The following is a 21,027-nucleotide window of genomic DNA, read 5'->3' on the forward strand; positions in this document are numbered from 1 at the left end:
TCAGTCTGTAAGCGTCGGTTTTACAAAAGCAGGCTACCTGGATATACCCGTCTTGCATATCAAACACTAAAAACTTTCTTCAAGGTTAATGGAAAAAGGATTGTGAGTTCTTTGCATTCTGGAGAAATAAATTAGCTCAGCAGTAATTTCTAATAAATAATGAGATATTAAGGAAATGCATGACAGTGTTTGATTACCTACCATCATTTGCAATATAGTTTGTCACTTTATCCAGAAGGTCAATTAAAATATTCTTTGTCTCAAAACCAATATTTGCTCTAGCAAACAGCTCAAAGATGAAGCTGAAATCAAGAAAATAAAACATAAGGTATGAGATTAGGATATTATAGAATTCAATGAGGAAAACAACAAAATGAACCAAAATATGCTTTTTAATTTGCCAGGGCAAGATAATTTTAATTCGCCAGGGCAAGATTTTTATTAACCAATATATTTGGTGGTACTTACCAGTCAATGTAATATCATATGTTCATTTATATCACACCCAACTGTCATTCACCAGAGTATCTTCAGGACTTATTCAGGCCTTTTTCAACACAATACCAGTTCAGATCAATATCACATGGAAACATTCTACCACCAAAACCATGAACAGAGCAATTTAAAAAAAGTTTCCAATACTCTGGTACAGTTCTGTGGAATAAGCTTCCACTACACGTAAAATCTGCTGAAAATATTAGAGTTTTTAAGAAGAGATATCATGAGCATGTATGTGTTTCTAATAGATAACAGAATTTCGTATTTTAACACTAAACATCTTAAACTAAACAGTAATTATTGCTATCTTCATCTAATTTGCATTCTTATACTCTCCTTAAGAGGGCCTCAAGGGAGAATAGTCCTTGACCGAGTCACCCTCTATAAATAAAGCATTATTATTATTATTACATGCATAAACATATTTGTTCATTTATATCACACCCAACTGTCATTATGTACATATCTGTCCATTTATAACACACCCATATGTTATTATGGACATATTTGTCCATTTATAACACACCCATATGTCATTATGGACATATCTGTCCATTTATATCACACCCAACTGTCATTATGAAAATATCTGTCCATTTATATCACACCCATATGTCATTATGGACATATTTGTCCATTTATAACACACCCAACTGTCATTATGTACATATCTGTCCATTTATAACACACCCATATGTTATTATGGACATATTTGTCCATTTATAACACACCCATATGTCATTATGGACATATCTGTCCATTTATATCACACCCAACTGTCATTATGAAAATATCTGTCCATTTATATCACACCCAACTGTCATTATGGACATATCTGTCCATTTATTTCACACCCAACTGTTATTATGTACATATTTGTCCATTTATAACACACCCATATCTCATTATGTACATATTTGTTCATTTATATCACACCCTACTGCAAACAGTGTTGATACAAAACTGTCATTATGACACCCAACTGTCCATTTATATCACAACCAACCCTCATTATGTACATATCTGTCCATTTATAACACACCCATATGTCATTATGTACATATTTGTTCATTTATATCACACCCTACTGCAAACAGTGTTGATACAAAACTGTCATTATGACACCCAACTGTCCATTTATATCACACCCAACTGTCATTATGTACATATTTGTCATTGTATAACACACCCATATGTCATTATGTACATATTTGTCCATTTATAACACACCCATATGTCATTATGTACATATTTGTTCATTTATATCACACCCTACTGCAAACAGTGTTGATGCAAAACTGTCATTATGACACCCAACTGTCCATTTATATCACACCCAACCATCATTATGTACATATTTGTCCATGTATAACACACCCATATGTCATTATGTACATATTTGTTCATTTATATCACACCCTACTGCAAACAGTGTTGATACAAAACTGTCATTATGATACCCAACTGTCCATTTATATCACACCCAACCATCATTATGTACATATTTGTCCATGTATAACACACCCATATGTCACTATGTACATATTTGTTCATTTATATCACACCCTACTGCAAACAGTGTTGATACAAAACTGTCATTATGACACCCAACAGTCCATTTATATCACACCCAGCCGTCATTATGTACATATTTGTCCATGTATAACACACCCATATGTCATTATGTACATATTTGTTCATTTATATCACACCCTACTGCAAACAGTGTTGAAACAAAACTCTCATTATGACACCCAACTGTCCATTTATATCACACCCAACTGTCATTATGTACATATTTGTCCATGTATAACATACCCATATGTCATTATGTACATATTTGTCCATGTATAACACACCCATATGTCATTATGTACATTTTTGTTCATTTATATCACACCCTACTGCAAACAGTGTTGATACAAAACTGTCATTATGACACCCAACTGTCCATTTATATCACACCCAACCGTCATTATGTACATATTTGTCCATGTATAACACACCCATATGTCATTATGTACATATTTGTTCATTTATAACACACCCTACTGCAAACAGTGTTGATACAAAACTGTCATTATGACACCCAACTGTCCATTTATATCACACCCAACCGTCATTATGTACATATTTGTCCATGTATAACACACCCATATGTCATTATGTACATATCTGTTCATTTATATCACACCCTACTGCAAACAGTGTTGATACAAAACTCTCATTATGACACCCAACTGTCCATTTATATCACACCCAACTGTCATTATGTACATATTTGTCCATGTATAACACACCCATATGTCATTATGTACATATTTGTTCATTTATATCACACCCTACTGCAAACAGTGTTGATACAAAACTGTCATTATGACACCCAACTGTCCATTTATATCACACCCAACTGTCATTATGTACATATTTGTCCATGTATAACACACCCATATGTCATTATGTCCATATTTGTCCATGTATAACACACCCAACCGTCATTATGTACATATTTGTCCATGTATAACACACCCATATGTCATTATGTACATATTTGTTCATTTATATCACACCCTACTGCAAACAGTGTTGATACAAAACTGTCATTATGACACCCAACTGTCCATTTATATCACACCCAACGGTCATTATGTACATATCTGTCCATGTATAACACACCCATATGTCAGTATGTACATATTTGTTCATTTATACCACACCCTACTGCAAACAGTGTTGATACAAAACTGTCATTATGACACCCAACTGTCCATTTATATCACACCCAACCATCATTGTGTACATATTTGTCCATGTATAACACACCCATATGTCATTATGTACATATTTGTTCATTTATATCACACCCTACTGCAAACAGTGTTGATACAAAACTGTCATTATGACACCCAACTGTCCATTTATATCACACCCAACCGTCATTATGTACATATTTGTCCATGTATAACACACCCATATCTCATTATTTACATATTTGTTCATTTATATCACACCCTACTGCAAACAGTATTGATACAAAACTGTCATTATGACACTCAACTGTCCATTTATATCACACCCAACCATCATTATGTACATATTTGTCCATGTATAACACACCCATATGTCATTATGTACATATTTGTTCATTTATAACACACCCTACTGCAAACAGTGTTGATACAAAACTGTCATTATGACACCCAACTGTCCATTTATATCACACCCAACCGTCATTATGTACATATTTGTCCATGTATAACACACCCATATATCATTATGTACATCTTTGTGCATTTATATCACACCCTAGTGCAAACAGTCTTGATACAAAACTGTCAGTATGACACCCAACTGTCCATTTATATCACACCCAACTGTCATTATGTACATATTTGTCCATGTATAACACACCCATATGTCATTATGTACATATTTGTCCATGTATAACACACCCAACTGTCATTATGTACATATCTGTCCATGTATAACACACCCATATGTCATTATGTACATATTTGTTCATTTATATCACACCCTACTGCAAACAGTGTTGATACAAAACTGTCATTATGACACCCAACTGTCCATTTATATCACACCCAACCGTCATTGTGTACATATTTGTCCATGTATAACACACCCATATGTCATTATGTACATATTTGTTCATTTATATCACACCCTACTGCAAATAGTGTTGATACAAAACTGTCATTATGACACCCAACTGTCCATTTATATCACACCCAACCGTCATTATGTACATATCTGTCCATGTATAACACACCCATATGTCATTATGTACATATTTGTTCATTTATATCACACCCTACTGCAAACAGTGTTGATACAAAACTGTCATTATGACACCCAACTGTCCATTTATATCACACCCAACTGTCATTATGTACATATTTGTCCATGTATAACACACCCATATGTCATTATGGACATATCTGTTCATTTATATCACACCCTACTGCAAACAGTGTTGATGCAGAACTGTCATTATGACACCCAACTGTCCATTTATATCACACCCAACCGTCATTATGTACATATCTGTCTATGTATAACACACCCATATGTCATTATGTACATATTTGTTCATTTATATGACACCCTACTGCAAACAGTGTTGATGCAGAACTGTCATTATGACTACCATATTTGTTCATTCATACTCAAACCTGCCCTAACAGTCGCCAGTGTTCAGCATTCACCTGGTCACAAGGGCCATTCTAATTTCCCCCTGGCAAATTTTCTATATAAATGTCATGTAATCAGCGGTCACCTATCCTCGGTGGCCAGCAACCAGGTATTTTTTAACCAGTCAGTGGATTCATCCTGCCTTCTTCGCTCACTAGAGCATATCAGCAATGACTGCACCAAGTATGAACATTAAACTTCTTTTGTTTGATGAGCAAGGCATGGTATATGTAAAGGTATATTACCTGAATCGATGTTTAAATGTTTTATATTTTGACTGTACTTACCGTAATCAAATAAAGCCAGATTCATCAAGGAGAGAGCACGTGTCAATGTTGTAGTCACATGATACAACAAAACCATTGTTCATACATGCTCTATTCTTGATGAATTGGACTTTCTCCAAGGTGCTGCATGAGCAACAGGTTTATGGTCATTGTTTTCAGAATAATATGATGAGAATTACCTGGTATGTGTTCTTTTACAAAAAGTATGTCACTTCAATATTTTTGTATTTTTGTACAACAATGGAAAGTTGGTTTATTATTTATAGCATTTGACTATTGGACCTCTGATGTCATTGGCATGATTCTTGTAGGCATGTGACTAGACATGCGAATGGCAAGTACCAGATCAAATTTCATCAAGGCTGTAGTTTTGTCTCGTCTGTCAGCAGATTAAAGACAATGGTTATAATATTTGCAATTTCTCAGAAAAAATATCATTTTCCCATTGATTTCATACTGGTATGACTTGAGGTAACATCGTTTAAGTTTGCAAAGCCTGCTGGTGAGCAGCTACCACATGCCACCATGGTGGCGGCAAATTCCAACTTTTTGATAGGCAATTGACTGTGACCCTACACCCTAATCTTGATGTTGAAATATCAAAATGGGGTGGGAAGGGTCAGAGGAATCTCCAACTAATGGTGTATGTGCTATTAACAATAGCCCCAGGAAGATTCTTTTTGTTACCTAATGATCAAAGGTCCAAACAAAAGCCGACTGTCTTTTGAACTCTGTGAGTTTGAGCAAATGCTTAATCCAGCTGTTTAAAGTGTGAACACTAGCTTTCATGCCTTATCATACCAATTGCTCTGACAAAAACGACAGTCGTGTGTCTCACAATTATAGGTAAGCTGTCAATTAGGAATTTTATTTAGGATCCATTTCTAATGATAATGAGATAAAGTATTTGCAAGAGAGAAAGAGAGGTTTAAATGACAGTTCTAGTTTTTATTTTCAATCATGGGGGTGTATTTAAATCATCAGATTGGGTTTATGAGACATTAAATAAAAAGACAAGTCAGGTGCTGATAAACGCATATTTATTTCTCTACAGGAGAAAACATAACACCATGGGAAGTTAAAATTTCAAGTGAGGATAAAATATTCTTGTGTAGAACTTATTTTATTAAATTTGGTTATTTGTCTCTGTGCTAAATAGCTAAACTAAATACATTTATTTGGTAGCATACTACTACTGCTAATAATAATATTTGTGAAATAGTAATAAAGCTAATAATAACAATGCTAATGCTATTTGGTTGATAGTACATAAATTTGTCATGAACCAAGTCTGAGAGCTAAACCTGGACTTTAGAGGTCACCTGTCTACGAAGGTCACTTTTACCTTCTCCCACAGGTGGCTGCTGCAAACAGTTTTGACTGTATATCACACTAAACTGTCATCTTGTACATGAGTAGCGTAATTACTTGAGATGGACTAATATTGTATTTGAGGGTTTGTTTGCCATGGCTTGATTTGTCATTCTTTTACTTCTGGACACTGAAATATTTGTATATTTTTGAACTAATATATATATATATATATATATATATATATATATATATATATATATATATAACATAAGAGTGCCTCAATGTCAGCAACAATACCAGGATTTAGTCATGGGGGGGATTCACATATGAGTGGTAGGAAATCACCATCGTTCATTATTTACCAAGATGTATCTCTCTTTCTTCCTGATCCAGTCTATTTGGGCTCTACAGAAATCAAAATACTCACAATATGTCCCCACTAGTTGTATAAGCATTAATCTGTTGACTTAGTCAGCACTGACTTGAAATTGAAAAAATGATAAGTAACTTTCTGATTAGCCATACCTTGCTATAGTTTACAATCTCACCTTGTACCACAAAGTTCATACATATGCAAATGAGAGGAAAGACCATCAATTGCAAAACCCCTCTAAGACACACTTGCTTATGTTGTAAATAATTAGCAGGATTTCCAAGCATCCATGTGTATTAACCCATGTCTGTACACTTTGAAATGGACAGAGGTATTTTGATAAACAAGTACCCTTACTTGTTAAAATTTGTTTTAGATTCTTATTTATTCAGTTTATCTTAGCTGTTAAATATAAATTCTATACTTCACTGTGTGTTCCTGTTTATATATGTGACTCTGAATTAGTCTGCATAGATCTCAAAAATCACTGCTTTCCAAGTGTGCTTTTTTGTAAAATATGGGTGATTTGCACACTTGCTCATCCTCGCAGCAAAGGGACTGACACTTTAATGGATAAAAAGAATTTTGACAAATCTGTGTTGAGATTTTGTCTTCTTTGTAACCACTGAGTGCTGAATCTGTTTCTGATATTCTTAAGCCATAACATGGTTTTCAAGCCGGCCACTTGGCTATATTGCATGTAAGATCAGCATCAGTTTCATTTAGGACCAGCTGGACATCATAGGGAGTCTTCTGGAGAAAACTCCACATTTAACATCCATTCAGGAAAAGCAGTTTACAAGATGGCCACCATACTTGTCAGTTGGACCTGTATAATTTTCAATTAGAACCAACCTGACACAATAAGAAGTCTTCTGGCAAAAACCCCATGTTGATATGATTTTCCATTTTGGAGGTGTCACTGTAAGATTTTCAAGATGGTTGCCATGGCAACTATATTGTATGTAAGATTGGCACCATTTACATTAACAACCTTCTAGATGATGTAAAAAGTCTTATGTCAATATTACTTGAGGAGAAGAAGTGATCATGAGAGTTTAAAGATGGTTGCCATAGTGGCCATATTGCAAGTCAGATCAGCACATTTTCATTTAGGACCAACTAACTACACCTTGTGATCAATAATGTGTAAGTTTCATGGCAATTCTCCGAATATTGTAGGCAGAGTAGCAATAATAAACTTGTAATAATAGACAGAGAGATGATAAACAGACAGACAATAGATGATAGACAATGGAAAACAGACCAACCCAAAACTTTTTCTGCTCTATAACAAGTGGAGCTAAACACATCCTAAAATATGAAATACACCTCTTTGGCATGAAAAGGACATTATTTATGCAAGTATTGCCCCTTCGGTCTCTTGCTGCCTCCTGGGGACCAGACCCTAGTTCACAACTTTGAAACTATTCAGTGCCCTACACTTAAGGTATATATACCCTTACTTGGCAGTACAAGGGGAATATATTTATGCAGTCAGCATGGATTCATGGGTATGTCCTTACCTGATTAGGGCCATAACATTTTTGAAACCACTGAGATCCCAACCCAGGTTTGCGATGGTGCCTTAGAAGAAGGGTATGGGTTCAATTGCCACCAAAGAATCAGTTTGGAACTACTAACAAATTTCTCTAAATTTGTTCCCATGTTTTTCTTTGCTCTTAATGATCGCACTTGAAAGCTTTTAAAAGAAAAGTTTTTGTTATCTGCTACTAAAAGCTAAAAACGTAAAATATAAATTTCATCAAATTTGTGATTAATGACTCTGAATATATTAAATATCATAAATTAATGCATATACTGTACATGCAATAACATTCAAAACATTTCTTTCAGGCATTTTAATATGATAATACCATTTCATTTATGTTTAGATCATTTACCATAAGGGAGAGAACCTGTGATTCTCAGTAGTCTCCATCATAGGTTATTTCCCTTGTATTATTAGGCAAACCTGCATGTGCAGTTAAGTTTCGTCAAATTACAGACACTGGTTTTCGAGAAGTCCTCAGGGTTTGTCAATGTTTAGTAACTGCATCCATACTGAAAGCTGATTAGAATAATTTGCAAAAAGTTTAGAAAAGGGCTTCATACCAGGATGCTTTCTATCAAATGTGGTAACATTCTATTAAGCAGTTTTTGAGTTGTTGTAAAAAAAATTGTAATACTTAGTAATGGTGGCCATGTTTTATAAAGGTTCATCATCATTTATACAAACTTGAGAGACATCTATACGTAGATATTTTCTGTCAAAATTGGTTACATTCTTTATAGTGGATTTTCAAAAGAAGTCACATAAAGGTATTTAAATTTTTAGCAATTGTGGACATATCGGCCATTCTGAGAACAAACTAATTAAAGGATCTTCTGTTTTTAGTAATGTTGGCCATATCTGACAGTGGAGCAGCATCATCTAGAAGAAATTAGAATCCAACTATGCCAGGATGCTTTCTGACAAATTTGATCAAATTCTGTTGAGTGGATTTTATTAGGTCATATGAAGTCTATTGTGCTCTTAGAAACAGTAGCCACATTTGTTGGCAAATTGATATAATTTTTTAACAAACTTAAAAACTTTCATGCCAGGATGCTTTCTATTGAATTTGGTCAAATTCTGTTGAGAAGTCTTTAGAAGTTTTCTATTTTCAGTAATGACTGCCACATCTGAGAGTGGATCAGTATCGTTTAAATGAATTTGAAAGAGCTTCGTGCCAGAATGCTTTCTGTCCAATTTGGTGAAATTGTTTTTTTTGAGAAGCTGTAAACAGCAATTGTGAAAGGATGATCCACTGCACATTATGGATGTTGAATGAAGGGCAATACAACTACCTCAACTGATCTTATGGCTAGGTGAGCTAAAAGCTGGAAAGTGAACTCATCAGAGGTCTTCATAACATAAAACCAAGAAATATGGTTGAAAATTGCCACTTCTTTGTGGCATTACACTGCAAAAACCAAAGTTTAGCGGAACAATCAATCAGTAGGGTAAACAGGTAAGTGGAGGCTGAAACTCTCTAAATGATGACCTTGAATGTATGAAATCCATTGCTTTCACGATCTGATGAATATAAGAGTGCATGATAATTAAGTTGAAATCCAGCAGGCCTTAGTAAATCAATGCTAAAGAAACAGAAGTTATGAGGATGGGCAATTTGGTGGACAACACTCCTGTAAATGATATCTTGGAATGCTGTCAATCAACTTAAATCAAGATCTCACCAATATACAGCTGACTGCCAAATTTGGGTTCAAACCCAAATTTGGGTTCAAACCCAACATTTCCTTGGTAAAGTTCTACAGCAGAAACAAAAGTCAGGAAAAAAGGCAATCACAGGCCACAGCTCCTGTAAATTATGTCAGGGAAAAAAGGCAATCACAGGCTACAGCTCCTGTAAATTATGTCAGGGAAAAAAGGCAATCACAGCTCCTGTAAATTATGTCAGGGAAAAAAGGCAATCACAGGCCACAGCTCCTGTAAATTATGTCAGGGAAAAAAGGCAATCACAGGCCACAGCTCCTGTAAATTATGTCAGGGAATCTTTGAAATCAAACTCAAAGTCTAATCAATATAAGGATGCATGTTACATTTCGTTAAAATCCAACACTCCTACGCCGAGTCATGCTGTGGAAAACCAAAATCGGGAAGATGGAGAATCAGGAGCCATAACTCTTGTAAATGCTACGGAATGCTGGAAAACAAACTCTACCAAGATCTTATTAAAATAAAACTCAATGCCAAATTTGGATCAAATCCAACAAACCAGGATAAAATTATTCTGCAGAAACTAAAGTTAGGAGAAGAGGTGATTAGTGGGCCATTACTCTTGTAAACTGAACTCATTCAGTCTCTCCTCAGCAACATAAAGCTGCAAGCCAAATATTTTTTAAATTCAGCCAAGTTTTGTGAAGTCATGCTGCAAAACTAAAGTTAAAACATGTGGCAATCAAGAGGACACAATTCCTGCAAATGAAAATCAACTCTCACAAGATCTTGTCAATATAACGATATTTGCCAAATTTGGTTGAAATCAAGCAATTTTTCTTAAACGCTGGAAATGTAAGGCAGTATCAGCAATCGGGGGCATAACTCCTCTAAATGCTGACACAGAACATAGAACACTGAATTCTTTCATGGTCTTACTAATACAGTTGCATACAAAATTTGGTTAAAATCCAACCACTCCCATGAAAGTTATGTTAGAAATCAAACTGATTGATGGACAGACTGACTAACTGACAAATGGACAATGCAATTAATATAGGGCTCTACTGACTTCATCAAGCAGGGCCATAATCATGTGCATTATAAGACAGCAAATATTGTACTACAATGAACTTCTTGTATAGTACATAACAAGAAGTACAGATTTCAAAATTACACAAACAGTCTTGTGTAAAACATACACTGCAGTACAGAATTCAATATTAGACTACAACTGTCTGTTGTAAATCATACACTGCAGTACATAATTCAATATTAGACTACAACTGTCTGTTGTAAATCATACACTGTAGTACAGAATTCAATATTAGACTACAACTGTCTGTTGTAAATCACACACTGCAGTACAGAATTCAATATTAGACTACAACTGTCTGTTGTAAATCACACACTGCAGTACAGAATTCAATATTAGACTACAACTGTCTTGTGTAAATCATACAATGTAGTACAGAATTCAATATTAGACTATAACTGTCTTGTGTAAATCATACAATGTAGTACAGAATTCAATATTAGACTACAACTGTCTGTTGTAAATCATACACTGCAATACAGAATTCAATATTAGACTACAACTGTCTTGCGTAAATCATACACTGCAGTACAGATTTCAAAATTACACAAACAAACTGTCTGTTGTAAATCATACACTGCAGTACAGAATTCAATATTAGACTACAACTGTCTGTTGTAAATCAAACTCTGCAGTTATTTTATGCAGCAGTATTGTCTGGCTTTTTATACTCTGAGCTTTAATGGATTCTTTGGATATCACAATGGAAATTTGAATCACTATGGAATACTGTATAAAAATTACTGTACATGCTTGCTTTATAAGTTCAGCCCAACTGCAAACAACACAGATCCAGTCCTGTGTCTGAAGATGAATATCTATGTTGTTTGTTCTACTGATTACTCCTAATAAAACCTAGAACCAGATCGACTGGCACAATATAGGATGGAAAATTTGGGTTGATGCAGTTTGCAGTTTGAACCAACTTACAAGTACGTATATACTAATCATATTTCAGCTCATGAAGTTTTCAATAATAAAGATGATTCAGCTTTTTAATGATGCTTAATACTTGTACGTTAAAATATCATTTTTACGACAATATATTTTCAAGAAAAAAGCTTCCACATTAAATTCCATAAGATTTTGTGCCCACTAAAATTTGGTGATTTATAGTATGTTCATTACAAAAAACTCCAAATGATGCAGGTTCAAGACTGTTTGATTGTTGTTGTTGTTGTTGTTGTAGGGTTTAACGCCATTTTTCAGCACAAGATAGGCCATATATGGCAGCCAGTATAACTGGTGGAGGAAGAACCCTGGAAAACCCAGGAAAGAACCACCGACCCACGAGAAGCTACTGGCAGGTTTTCCCACGTACCCACGCTAGTCGAGCCTTGGACTCGAACATACGCAGACAGAGGTGAGATGGCAGTGATCCGGAACGGTGAGCGCTTTAGACCACTCGGCCACTCGGGGCCCCTCAAGACTGTTTGATTTGCTAGGACTGAATACATTATGTGAAATAATGTCTGATGTTGGAGTATGAGTGACTGATGCTGGAGTATTTAAATGATGGGTGTTGGAGTATTTGAGCAACTAATGTTGAGTATTTATGTGACTGATGTAAAGCACAAGTAACTCATGGAGTATTTTAGTGACAGGTGTTGGAGTATCTGAGCAACTGATGTTGAGTATTTATGTGACTGATGTAAAGCACAAGTAACTCATGGAGTATTTAGTGACAGGTGTTGGAGTATCTGAGCAACTGATGTTGAGTATTTATGTGACTGATGTGAAGCACAAGTAACTCATGGAGTATTTTAGTGACAGGTGTTGGAGTATCTGAGCAACTGATGTTGAGTATTTATGTGGCTGATGTGAAGCACAAGTAACTCATGGAGTATTTTAGTGACAGGTGTTGGAGTATCTGAGTTACTGATGTTAGAGTATATAAGAAATGTTGGGAGTATTTAAGTGACTCTTGATGGGTATTTGAGTGGCTGATGTTGGAATATTTTAGCAACTGATAATGTATTTGAATGACTGATGGAGTATTTCATTGACTCATGTGCGAGTGTTGGAGTGAATGATATTGGAGTATTTTAGTGAACCATATTGGAGCATGTGAGTGACTCTTGGAGTAGATAAGTGATGTAGGACTATTTGAATGACTAATGTTGAGTATTTGAGTTACTGATATCAAGTATTTGAGTAACAGATGGAGTATTTTAGTGACAAGTATTGGGTATTTTAGCATTTTAGTGACAAATGTTGAGTATTTGAGCAATTGGAGTGAGTATTTGAGTGACTGATGTTGGAGTATAATCGTGACTGATATTGGAGTATAAGTGACAGATACTGGAATACAGTATTAATTAATTTTGGAATTAATGCGGTTTTACTGTAACTCAATTCAAATGTTAAAAATAGCAAGCAAGGGCTGAATACAAGCTTTCATATTTCCTGCATACAAAATGTAATTGCACTTAATAGGAAACAAGCATTTATTGAGGAAATGCACATTGTAGCACTTGCTTTAATTAGAAATGTTCAAACCCATAAAATCAATAAAATTGGTAAAGTTGGCCAGATAGATTTTTTTTTAATGCATAATTTCTAATATCCCCTCTGGAGAATGTGTAAATCTATAAATTGCAAACAAGCTATTAGTGCCACCCTATGACATTCTAGCCAATATCAGACATGTATCTCTTACACAGAAAATTGACAATCAACTTTATTAGATATTCGGTGTCATCCATACATGTTATACACTCAAAGACAAACAGTAAAATTAAAGTTTTTAAGGCAGAGCTCAAGATTAAATCCAATAAATACTTTAATTTGAGATTTTAAAGTTCATCAGCCTCATTATCTTCTTTGAAAATGATGAAGAAATTGAGAATGGGTGAGTGTTGAGTGCAAACCAAAAACTAAGTGTCTGTTGAAATTTGGGTGCAGCATATGTTAATGAATTTGACTGCAAGCTTGTTATGGTCTCAGAACTGAATAGTGATCTGGGGACAAGACTAAACAATAACTGACTTTTTTCAGATATGTGAATAAATAATGTGAACACAGAACTGTGTCAATGCATTTCACATCTCATTTAATACTGCACACTGTTTAACATAATAAGTTGTTCCTGATACTAGTCAAACATGGCATAAATATAACTAGCCAGGGATTAAAAACATAACCACATCATTGAATAAATAAACATTTCTTTGCATGAGATAATCAGCCATCTTTGCAGAACAGGACCTTGCCATAATATGAATTCTGTACAAGATGTTTATATGATATTGTTAAATATGCGAAGTGTATAATGCATCTTGACTGCTCAAAAAATTTAAAACACATGCAAAGCAGAGAATGAAGCAAGAAATGTTCCAGCATAATTTAGTTCAATTGTAAGTACATTCTCAAGTATGTATATTTTACAAGTTTTCAATTCAAAGTTTAAAAAAATATTCTTATCATTCTTACATGCATCTAACACAACTGGTTGTCTGGATAAAAGGAACAGCCATAACAGGCTTAAGAAACAGCCCATAACAAGCTGCAATGTTTACATGTGCAAACAGCTCAGTCTTACAGCCTGTAAACATTAAAAAAATTGGAAACTCTGCAAATGAACATAATCATAGCTATCAGTTATGCAGTAATTGAATTCTTTGGTAGGATTTTTCTTTCCAAATTCTTTTCTGAATGCATGCAAGACTTTCACATAGAATGCAGCATCACTAGGAATTAGACACAGCTGGCAAGAACTGGTTCTACTGCATGCTATACATCAGGCCCGTTTGCTGATAACACTGACAACAATTCCCTAAACTGCATTAATTGCCTTTGAAAAACATGTTTCTTGACAGGACTTTGATGTGTTACATGTTTTCTAAAGAAACATTATTTCAAGTTTTTCTTTCTACTGCACATTTTCAAACAAAATCATTTGCACGGATCCAGGAAGCATGCTGGCTTGCATTATCCATTTTTTCATCATATACATATAGGTAACAGTCGTATACAACCATCACAAGGACCCTTGACTGTTCTACCTAATCTGTCAGATATACTTAAAATCAATGAAGACGTCTTACACACTGCTCATGTGGCCTAGTGGTTAGAGTGTCCGCCTCAGATGCAGGAGGTCATGGGTTCAAACCCCAGCTGAGTCATACCAAAGACTTACAAAAATGATACTAGCAGCTGCCTCACTAGGCACATGGCATTAAGAGGTTAGTGTTTGGACTGGTCAACCTGGTGTCAGGATGTGACTGAGTGGGACATCATGCTGCATGTCTGTGGCATAATACCCCAGTGCTAGACATCACTATAACCTGCTACACTGCAGACATCATAGTGATATGACTGAAAAAGTTTTAAGGCTGCATTAAAAATCCAAACCACACACAAGTCTTACAAACTGAATTAGTCAATAAGTTGTTAATTATAACAAATTCCTATCAATTTCTGCTTTTCCTAGTGAAGCCACATTCAATGTAAAAATCATAGATCATACTTCCAGATATGAATTAACACATAGAAATCCTACAAAACAATTATCTTAAGCTGAGATTTAATTGGAATAAGTAGTTCCTGTGTCAATGATAGGCACATGCATGTTTGTTTACTGACTCTAAACTAAACCGTTTATATGTGTGAAAATTGCAGCCTTACAAACAGATCTAAGGAAAGAGTTATCACTGCAGGACTCTTGTGTCAAGATGTGTGGAGACTTCATGAAATTTTATCTGAACAAATTACGGATCCTATGTTCTTGGATTAGTACAGGGAGAACCTTATCAACCAGTTCAGTCTCCAATGATAAATATTTTCAGTTAAGCCACTCAAGTAATGCAAGTATGGTGCAATTTTCTATTAAATCATCTTAATTTACTTATAGAGCTGCTGCTTCATCTATTTCACTGCAATTTAGATCTCCGACAATGAACATTAAATGTAATGTGGTTTAACACATAAATTCTTTTTAGTATGATTTTAGATAATTTTCTATGAAACAGTTTTGCTTGTAGCATCCGTCAGCTTAAGAATATCTTGCTTATAATGCAGTATGTTTTATGGCCCCAATGGACCACATTATAATGAGGGAAAACAGTAAAACTTACAGTAGCAAACTTCAGTATAAGGTAACTTCAGTTTTAATGCAGGGCTCTGTTACTGCCAAAATTAACCACATCATAATTAGGAATAATAATAAAACTTACAGTAGCATACTTCAGCAAATGGATGCCTAACTCACAAAGCAGTATGCTGAACCACATTATGAGGGATAACAGTAAACCTTAAAACACCATACTTCAATATAAGGCTACCTCACTTACAATGCATTATTCTTTTATGGCCTCAATAAATGATATCATAATGAGGGATAACAGCAAAACTTACAGTAGGATATTTCAATATAAGGCTATAATGCAGCAGCATTTTATGGCCCCAATGAACGTTATAATGAGAAATCATAGTAAAACTTACAGGCCAGGCTTTGACAGTCCCTTTTCACGATGAGGAATCTCTATGGAATCAATCTGCTCTTCAAGGTCCTTAAGGGTCGCTGTAATCAGAGAGGGTGAAAGATCAAAGATTGTCATCTACTGTATGCAAAGATTTTCTAAGAGTGACATTATGATCCAGAATGTGCAAGGGTATACAGCTGCCTTTCCTAGGACAGTAGTTTCCTCCAGCTTTTCTGGCTCTGTCCACCTCAAGGATCATGTCATGCCAATGTCAACCTCAAAATACCATCTAATGCCAACATCCACCTCAACCACCAAGTCATTCCAACAACAACCTCAAAATACCATCTAATGCCAACATCCACCTCAACCACCAAGTCATTCCAACAACAACCTCAAGGATCATGTCATGCCAATGTCAACCTCAAAATACCATCTAATGCCAACATCCACCTCCACCACCAAGTCATTCCAACAACAACCTCAAGGATCATGTCATGCCAATGTCAACCTCAAAATACCATCTAATGCCAACATCCACCTCAACCACCAAGTCATTCCAACAACAACCTCAAAGACCATGTCATGCCAATGTCAACCTGTACATACCATCTAATGCCAACATCCACCTCAACCACCAATTTATTCCAACAACAACCTCAAAGACCATGTCATGCCAATGTCAACCTCAAAATACCATCTAATGCCAACATTCACCTTGACCTCCAAGTCATTCCAACAACCTCAAAGACCATGTCATGCCAATGTCAACCTCAAAATACCATCTAATGCCAGGATCCACCTCAACCACCAAGTCATTCCAACAACAACCTCAAAGACCATGTCATGCCAATGTAAACCTCAAAATACCATCTAATGCCAACATCCACCTCAACCACCAAGTCATTCCAACAACTTCAAAGACCATGTCATGCCAATGTCAACCTCAAAATTTCAAAAAATATATTTTCTAAACCAAAAGTGTGTTTAACAAACTGGATGCCCCAGCACAGTGCCTGAAATGATCTAAATATATATGGCATAAGCAGATGGACAAGGGCAACCCTATTTACCCCTATCACTGTCATGATGGGGCATACAAATGTGTTTTACAAATCAGACGAAACATCAGACAAATCTACTCGTTTTTCATGACATAACAATATGCAGTACAGTTTATGAATATCACACCAATTTATCAAAATTGGATAAATCTTGGGAAAATATTTATTTAACATTAGTAAGAGGTAAAATGAATTTGTAATTGGTGCAGAAATCGTTTCACTAATTAAATTTTCACTGGAACTCCCATCTGAGGACATCGAGGATCTGAAGGGGCTTACTTTATGCACTGATTCTTACACTGAATTATAATATTTCATAAAGATGACTACTTATGAATACTGGAGAACAAGTATTTAACTTCTTTTGAAATGTACTTTTGTATGTTGTAAAAGAAAATTTTGATGATGTAAAAATTACAACTCACTTATATACAGCCAGCCTTTCCAGGATGGAATTACCATAAAATAAAAATTCCTCCTCCCATAGTGGAACGTTCCAGAAAATTCTGGAAAATTCTAGACTAGTAGAACATAGACAAAATCTGTTCCTCATGCCTTCAGACTATATGTTGTTAGTCATTGTCTATTTTAAGGACAGAGACAACTCCAGACCTGCCAACCCTGACAAGTCCAGCTCAGTAAGGCAGTTGATTTTTTTCCATAAGTTTGACCAGTTTTCAGTGAGGTGTAAAAAAAAAAATCATAATCTGCAATTGTACAGCTTAAAAACATAATTTAAAGTTCGGTATTCTAAACATGCAGCAAAAATAAACATTATGTTCAAATGAAAGTTTGTAAAGTACGCATAGACTTTATTTACCACTAATACAGTTGCACAAACTCAAGTTCCAAACCCTATGCAGCTCAATGGCTTGTTGCTATCTCTCAACTTGATGTAATTCTTGGAATTTCTTTTTCCATTTCACATGACGATAGCAATCACATCTCCCACCACGAGACATACTCAAATTGGCATGTGATGTCCAATAAACGTAATTGTGTCCTTTCCAGCTTTTATTCACAAGAATCTGAATCCTTTTTATTCTTCAGTGTTCATTATTAACACTTTTCAAGAGGCTCATTTTCCCTTTCGTTGTCAACATGCATCACTTACTGGACCCCATTTTTAACAAATTCTATAATCAACAGTTTGATCATGCAGATGCTTCACATTAACAAAGAGGTGCAGTTTAAAGCATCTGAGGTGATGCTGTACAGTTAGTCTGGTTCCCTGACCAATTTCACTAATTCTAACATGAAACCCGGATCCAAATCAAACACAGATGAACAAATTTTCTGGATTTTTTGGCAATTATCATTTTCTTGTAGTTTTTGCTTTTATGCCGTAAGTCCATATTTTAAAGGTAATTTTTGTAAGACTTACAGCATAATTGTAAGGGTTGGCAGGTCTGGTTCAACTCGTGGGACATCATAGCTGATGGGAGGAGGGAATCTGGCAATAGCAGATTGGCAAATCGAACCACCGTGTTAGGGAAGAGCTCTTTGATCTAGTCAATATTGTTATTTGTACAGATTCTTGGGTAGGTAATGTCTGTCCATCATTACCAGAATTAATTATGACCTCCATTCAGTCTAGTGTTTAAACAGTATTAACCAGGTATGTATTACATCATTACAATTTGCACCCCTGCCCCCCCCCCCTTTAAGATCAGTTAATATGTTACATGTCACCTTTGTGTAGCTGAATTTGCCCATTTGGAAACAAGCTGGTGACCTAAAAAACTGGTATAACAAGGAAATACTCATCCTTAAGGTAGACACATCTACTACTGTATAATGTTTTGTGTTTGGGGAACTTTTTGTGCCACATCTATAGGTCTTAGAGAAAATTTGTATTCACTGTGGTACACAAGAGAATGAAGATAGAGGGAGAAGACCATGTGATCACCCAATTGTAGCGTTAATAACATCCTGAAATGACAAGTTACACAGGCCCATGAGGTAGGAATGGCTTAACTTCATGAGCCTTGATCTTCATAAATGAAAGGTCCCTCTTGAGAAGGAACTGAAAAGCTCTCCTGGTCATCTCCTGACAATCTATCTAGAAAGAGTGGATGCCAAAAATCAGAGCCATTAAGGAAAGGACAACACGCTTCCTACCCTTTTTCTCTGTTTAAAAGCAACCAAGCAAAGCCCTAATTGGATATAACATTCAATCCACAGCACAGACACAACTGAGACAGGGGATCTTTGTTGAGAGTAGAGCTACCCAAGGAAGCTGTTTATCTACTAAGAAACCCAGATGGCAAAGCAAAGACAACCTTTTTCTACAGACAGGGCATGAAGCTCGCTCCATGATCTGAAAGAGGCTAAGGAGAGCAATACAACAGTTTTATAGGTAAGGTTCTTGAAAAAAGTTTCATCTAAAGAATATGGGGTGGGGCGTAAAGACCACAAGATACACAAGATTCCGTCTGGATATTAGTATTTGAAACCAGTCTCTGTGGCTCAAAATCTCTGAAAATGTAAGAAATATGAAAATCTGAACTGATGGCCAGGACATTTAAGAATTTTAATGTGTTGGAAAGGCCTACTCTATAGCCCTTAATAGTAGAAACCAAGCATTTTGCCTGTAAAACAGGATTAAAACAAAATCAACTACTGCACTCAGAGAGTGACAGTTTTAATTAACACATTTTACTACTGCACCAATTACTTGGCATAATAGACCTTGGACAAAGAGTGTCTTTTGTCCAGAATGATGCACTTGGCAACTTTGCTTGAAAACCTGTCCTGGCAAATAGATCACTTGAGATGAGACAAGTGTGAAGGTGGAGACTGGGTTGTTGTGAAGGATATACTCCATATGCTATGACAGAAGGTTCCTCCTCTGAGGCAAAGTCCTGGGTGGTCTACCAGCAGGTTGAGATGATCACTGAACCATGATCATTGGGGCCACAGAAGGGCTATAATAAGAACTGATCAGTCGAGGTCTTGACTTTGAGGAATACTTACAGAATCATCCTGAACCTGTGGGAAGATGTAAGCAAACAGACCATCCCATTCAAGCTAACAGTCTTTACTGCCAGGTCCTTTTACTGGAACTGGGGAAACATGGAAGTATGCTTGTCATAAACAAGTCCACCAAGGGTCTCCCACACAGTCTGAACAGGAGCTCTGCTACAGGGTGATGGTGCAGAGACCATTCAATGAGGATTACCTTGCCTCTCCTGGATAAACTGTCTGCCAAAATATTTGTCTCATCTGGAATGTGACAAACAAGATAATCACTTTCCAATGATGGCATGTGATGCAGGTTCCAAACCTCCATGCAGAGGGAAGGGTCATGTACACCTCCTTGTCACCTAACATATGCTACCACTGAAATAAAATCGGAGAAGACCAACAGACAAGAACTACTTACTTTGTTGATGTAACCCTACTGAGCTAAAAATACTGCCATGACTTCCAAATTGTTTACGTGGACAGAAGATTCTTGCAAGAACCATGGACCCTGAAGAACTAGCTCTTCTGGCTCCAAGTGAACACATAAACATGAATTTGATGTGTCTGTGAACA

The 21,027-nt window shown here is 35.8% G+C and overlaps 1 protein-coding gene across 4 annotated transcripts in view; it reads right to left on the reverse strand.

Annotated features, from left to right (window-relative positions):
• LOC149773124 (regulator of telomere elongation helicase 1-like) overlaps positions 1-21,027 on the reverse strand; it is a 240,161-nt gene that overhangs the window by 75,767 nt on the left and 143,367 nt on the right. For all 4 annotated transcript variants that reach the window (XM_089946787.1, XM_089946786.1, XM_089946788.1 and 1 more), the window contains 2 exons: positions 16,443-16,521; positions 202-302 (listed from right to left, as the gene is read on the reverse strand). In XM_089946787.1, coding sequence (XP_089802913.1) covers positions 202-302; positions 16,443-16,521 — 180 coding nt within the window. The remainder of the gene's footprint in view (positions 1-201; positions 303-16,442; positions 16,522-21,027) is intronic.

Source organism: Sinohyriopsis cumingii, unplaced genomic scaffold, assembly GCF_028554795.1.
Source record: "Sinohyriopsis cumingii isolate HCF-2022 unplaced genomic scaffold, ASM2855479v2 utg000881l, whole genome shotgun sequence".
Taxonomy (NCBI): domain Eukaryota; kingdom Metazoa; phylum Mollusca; class Bivalvia; order Unionida; family Unionidae; genus Sinohyriopsis; species Sinohyriopsis cumingii.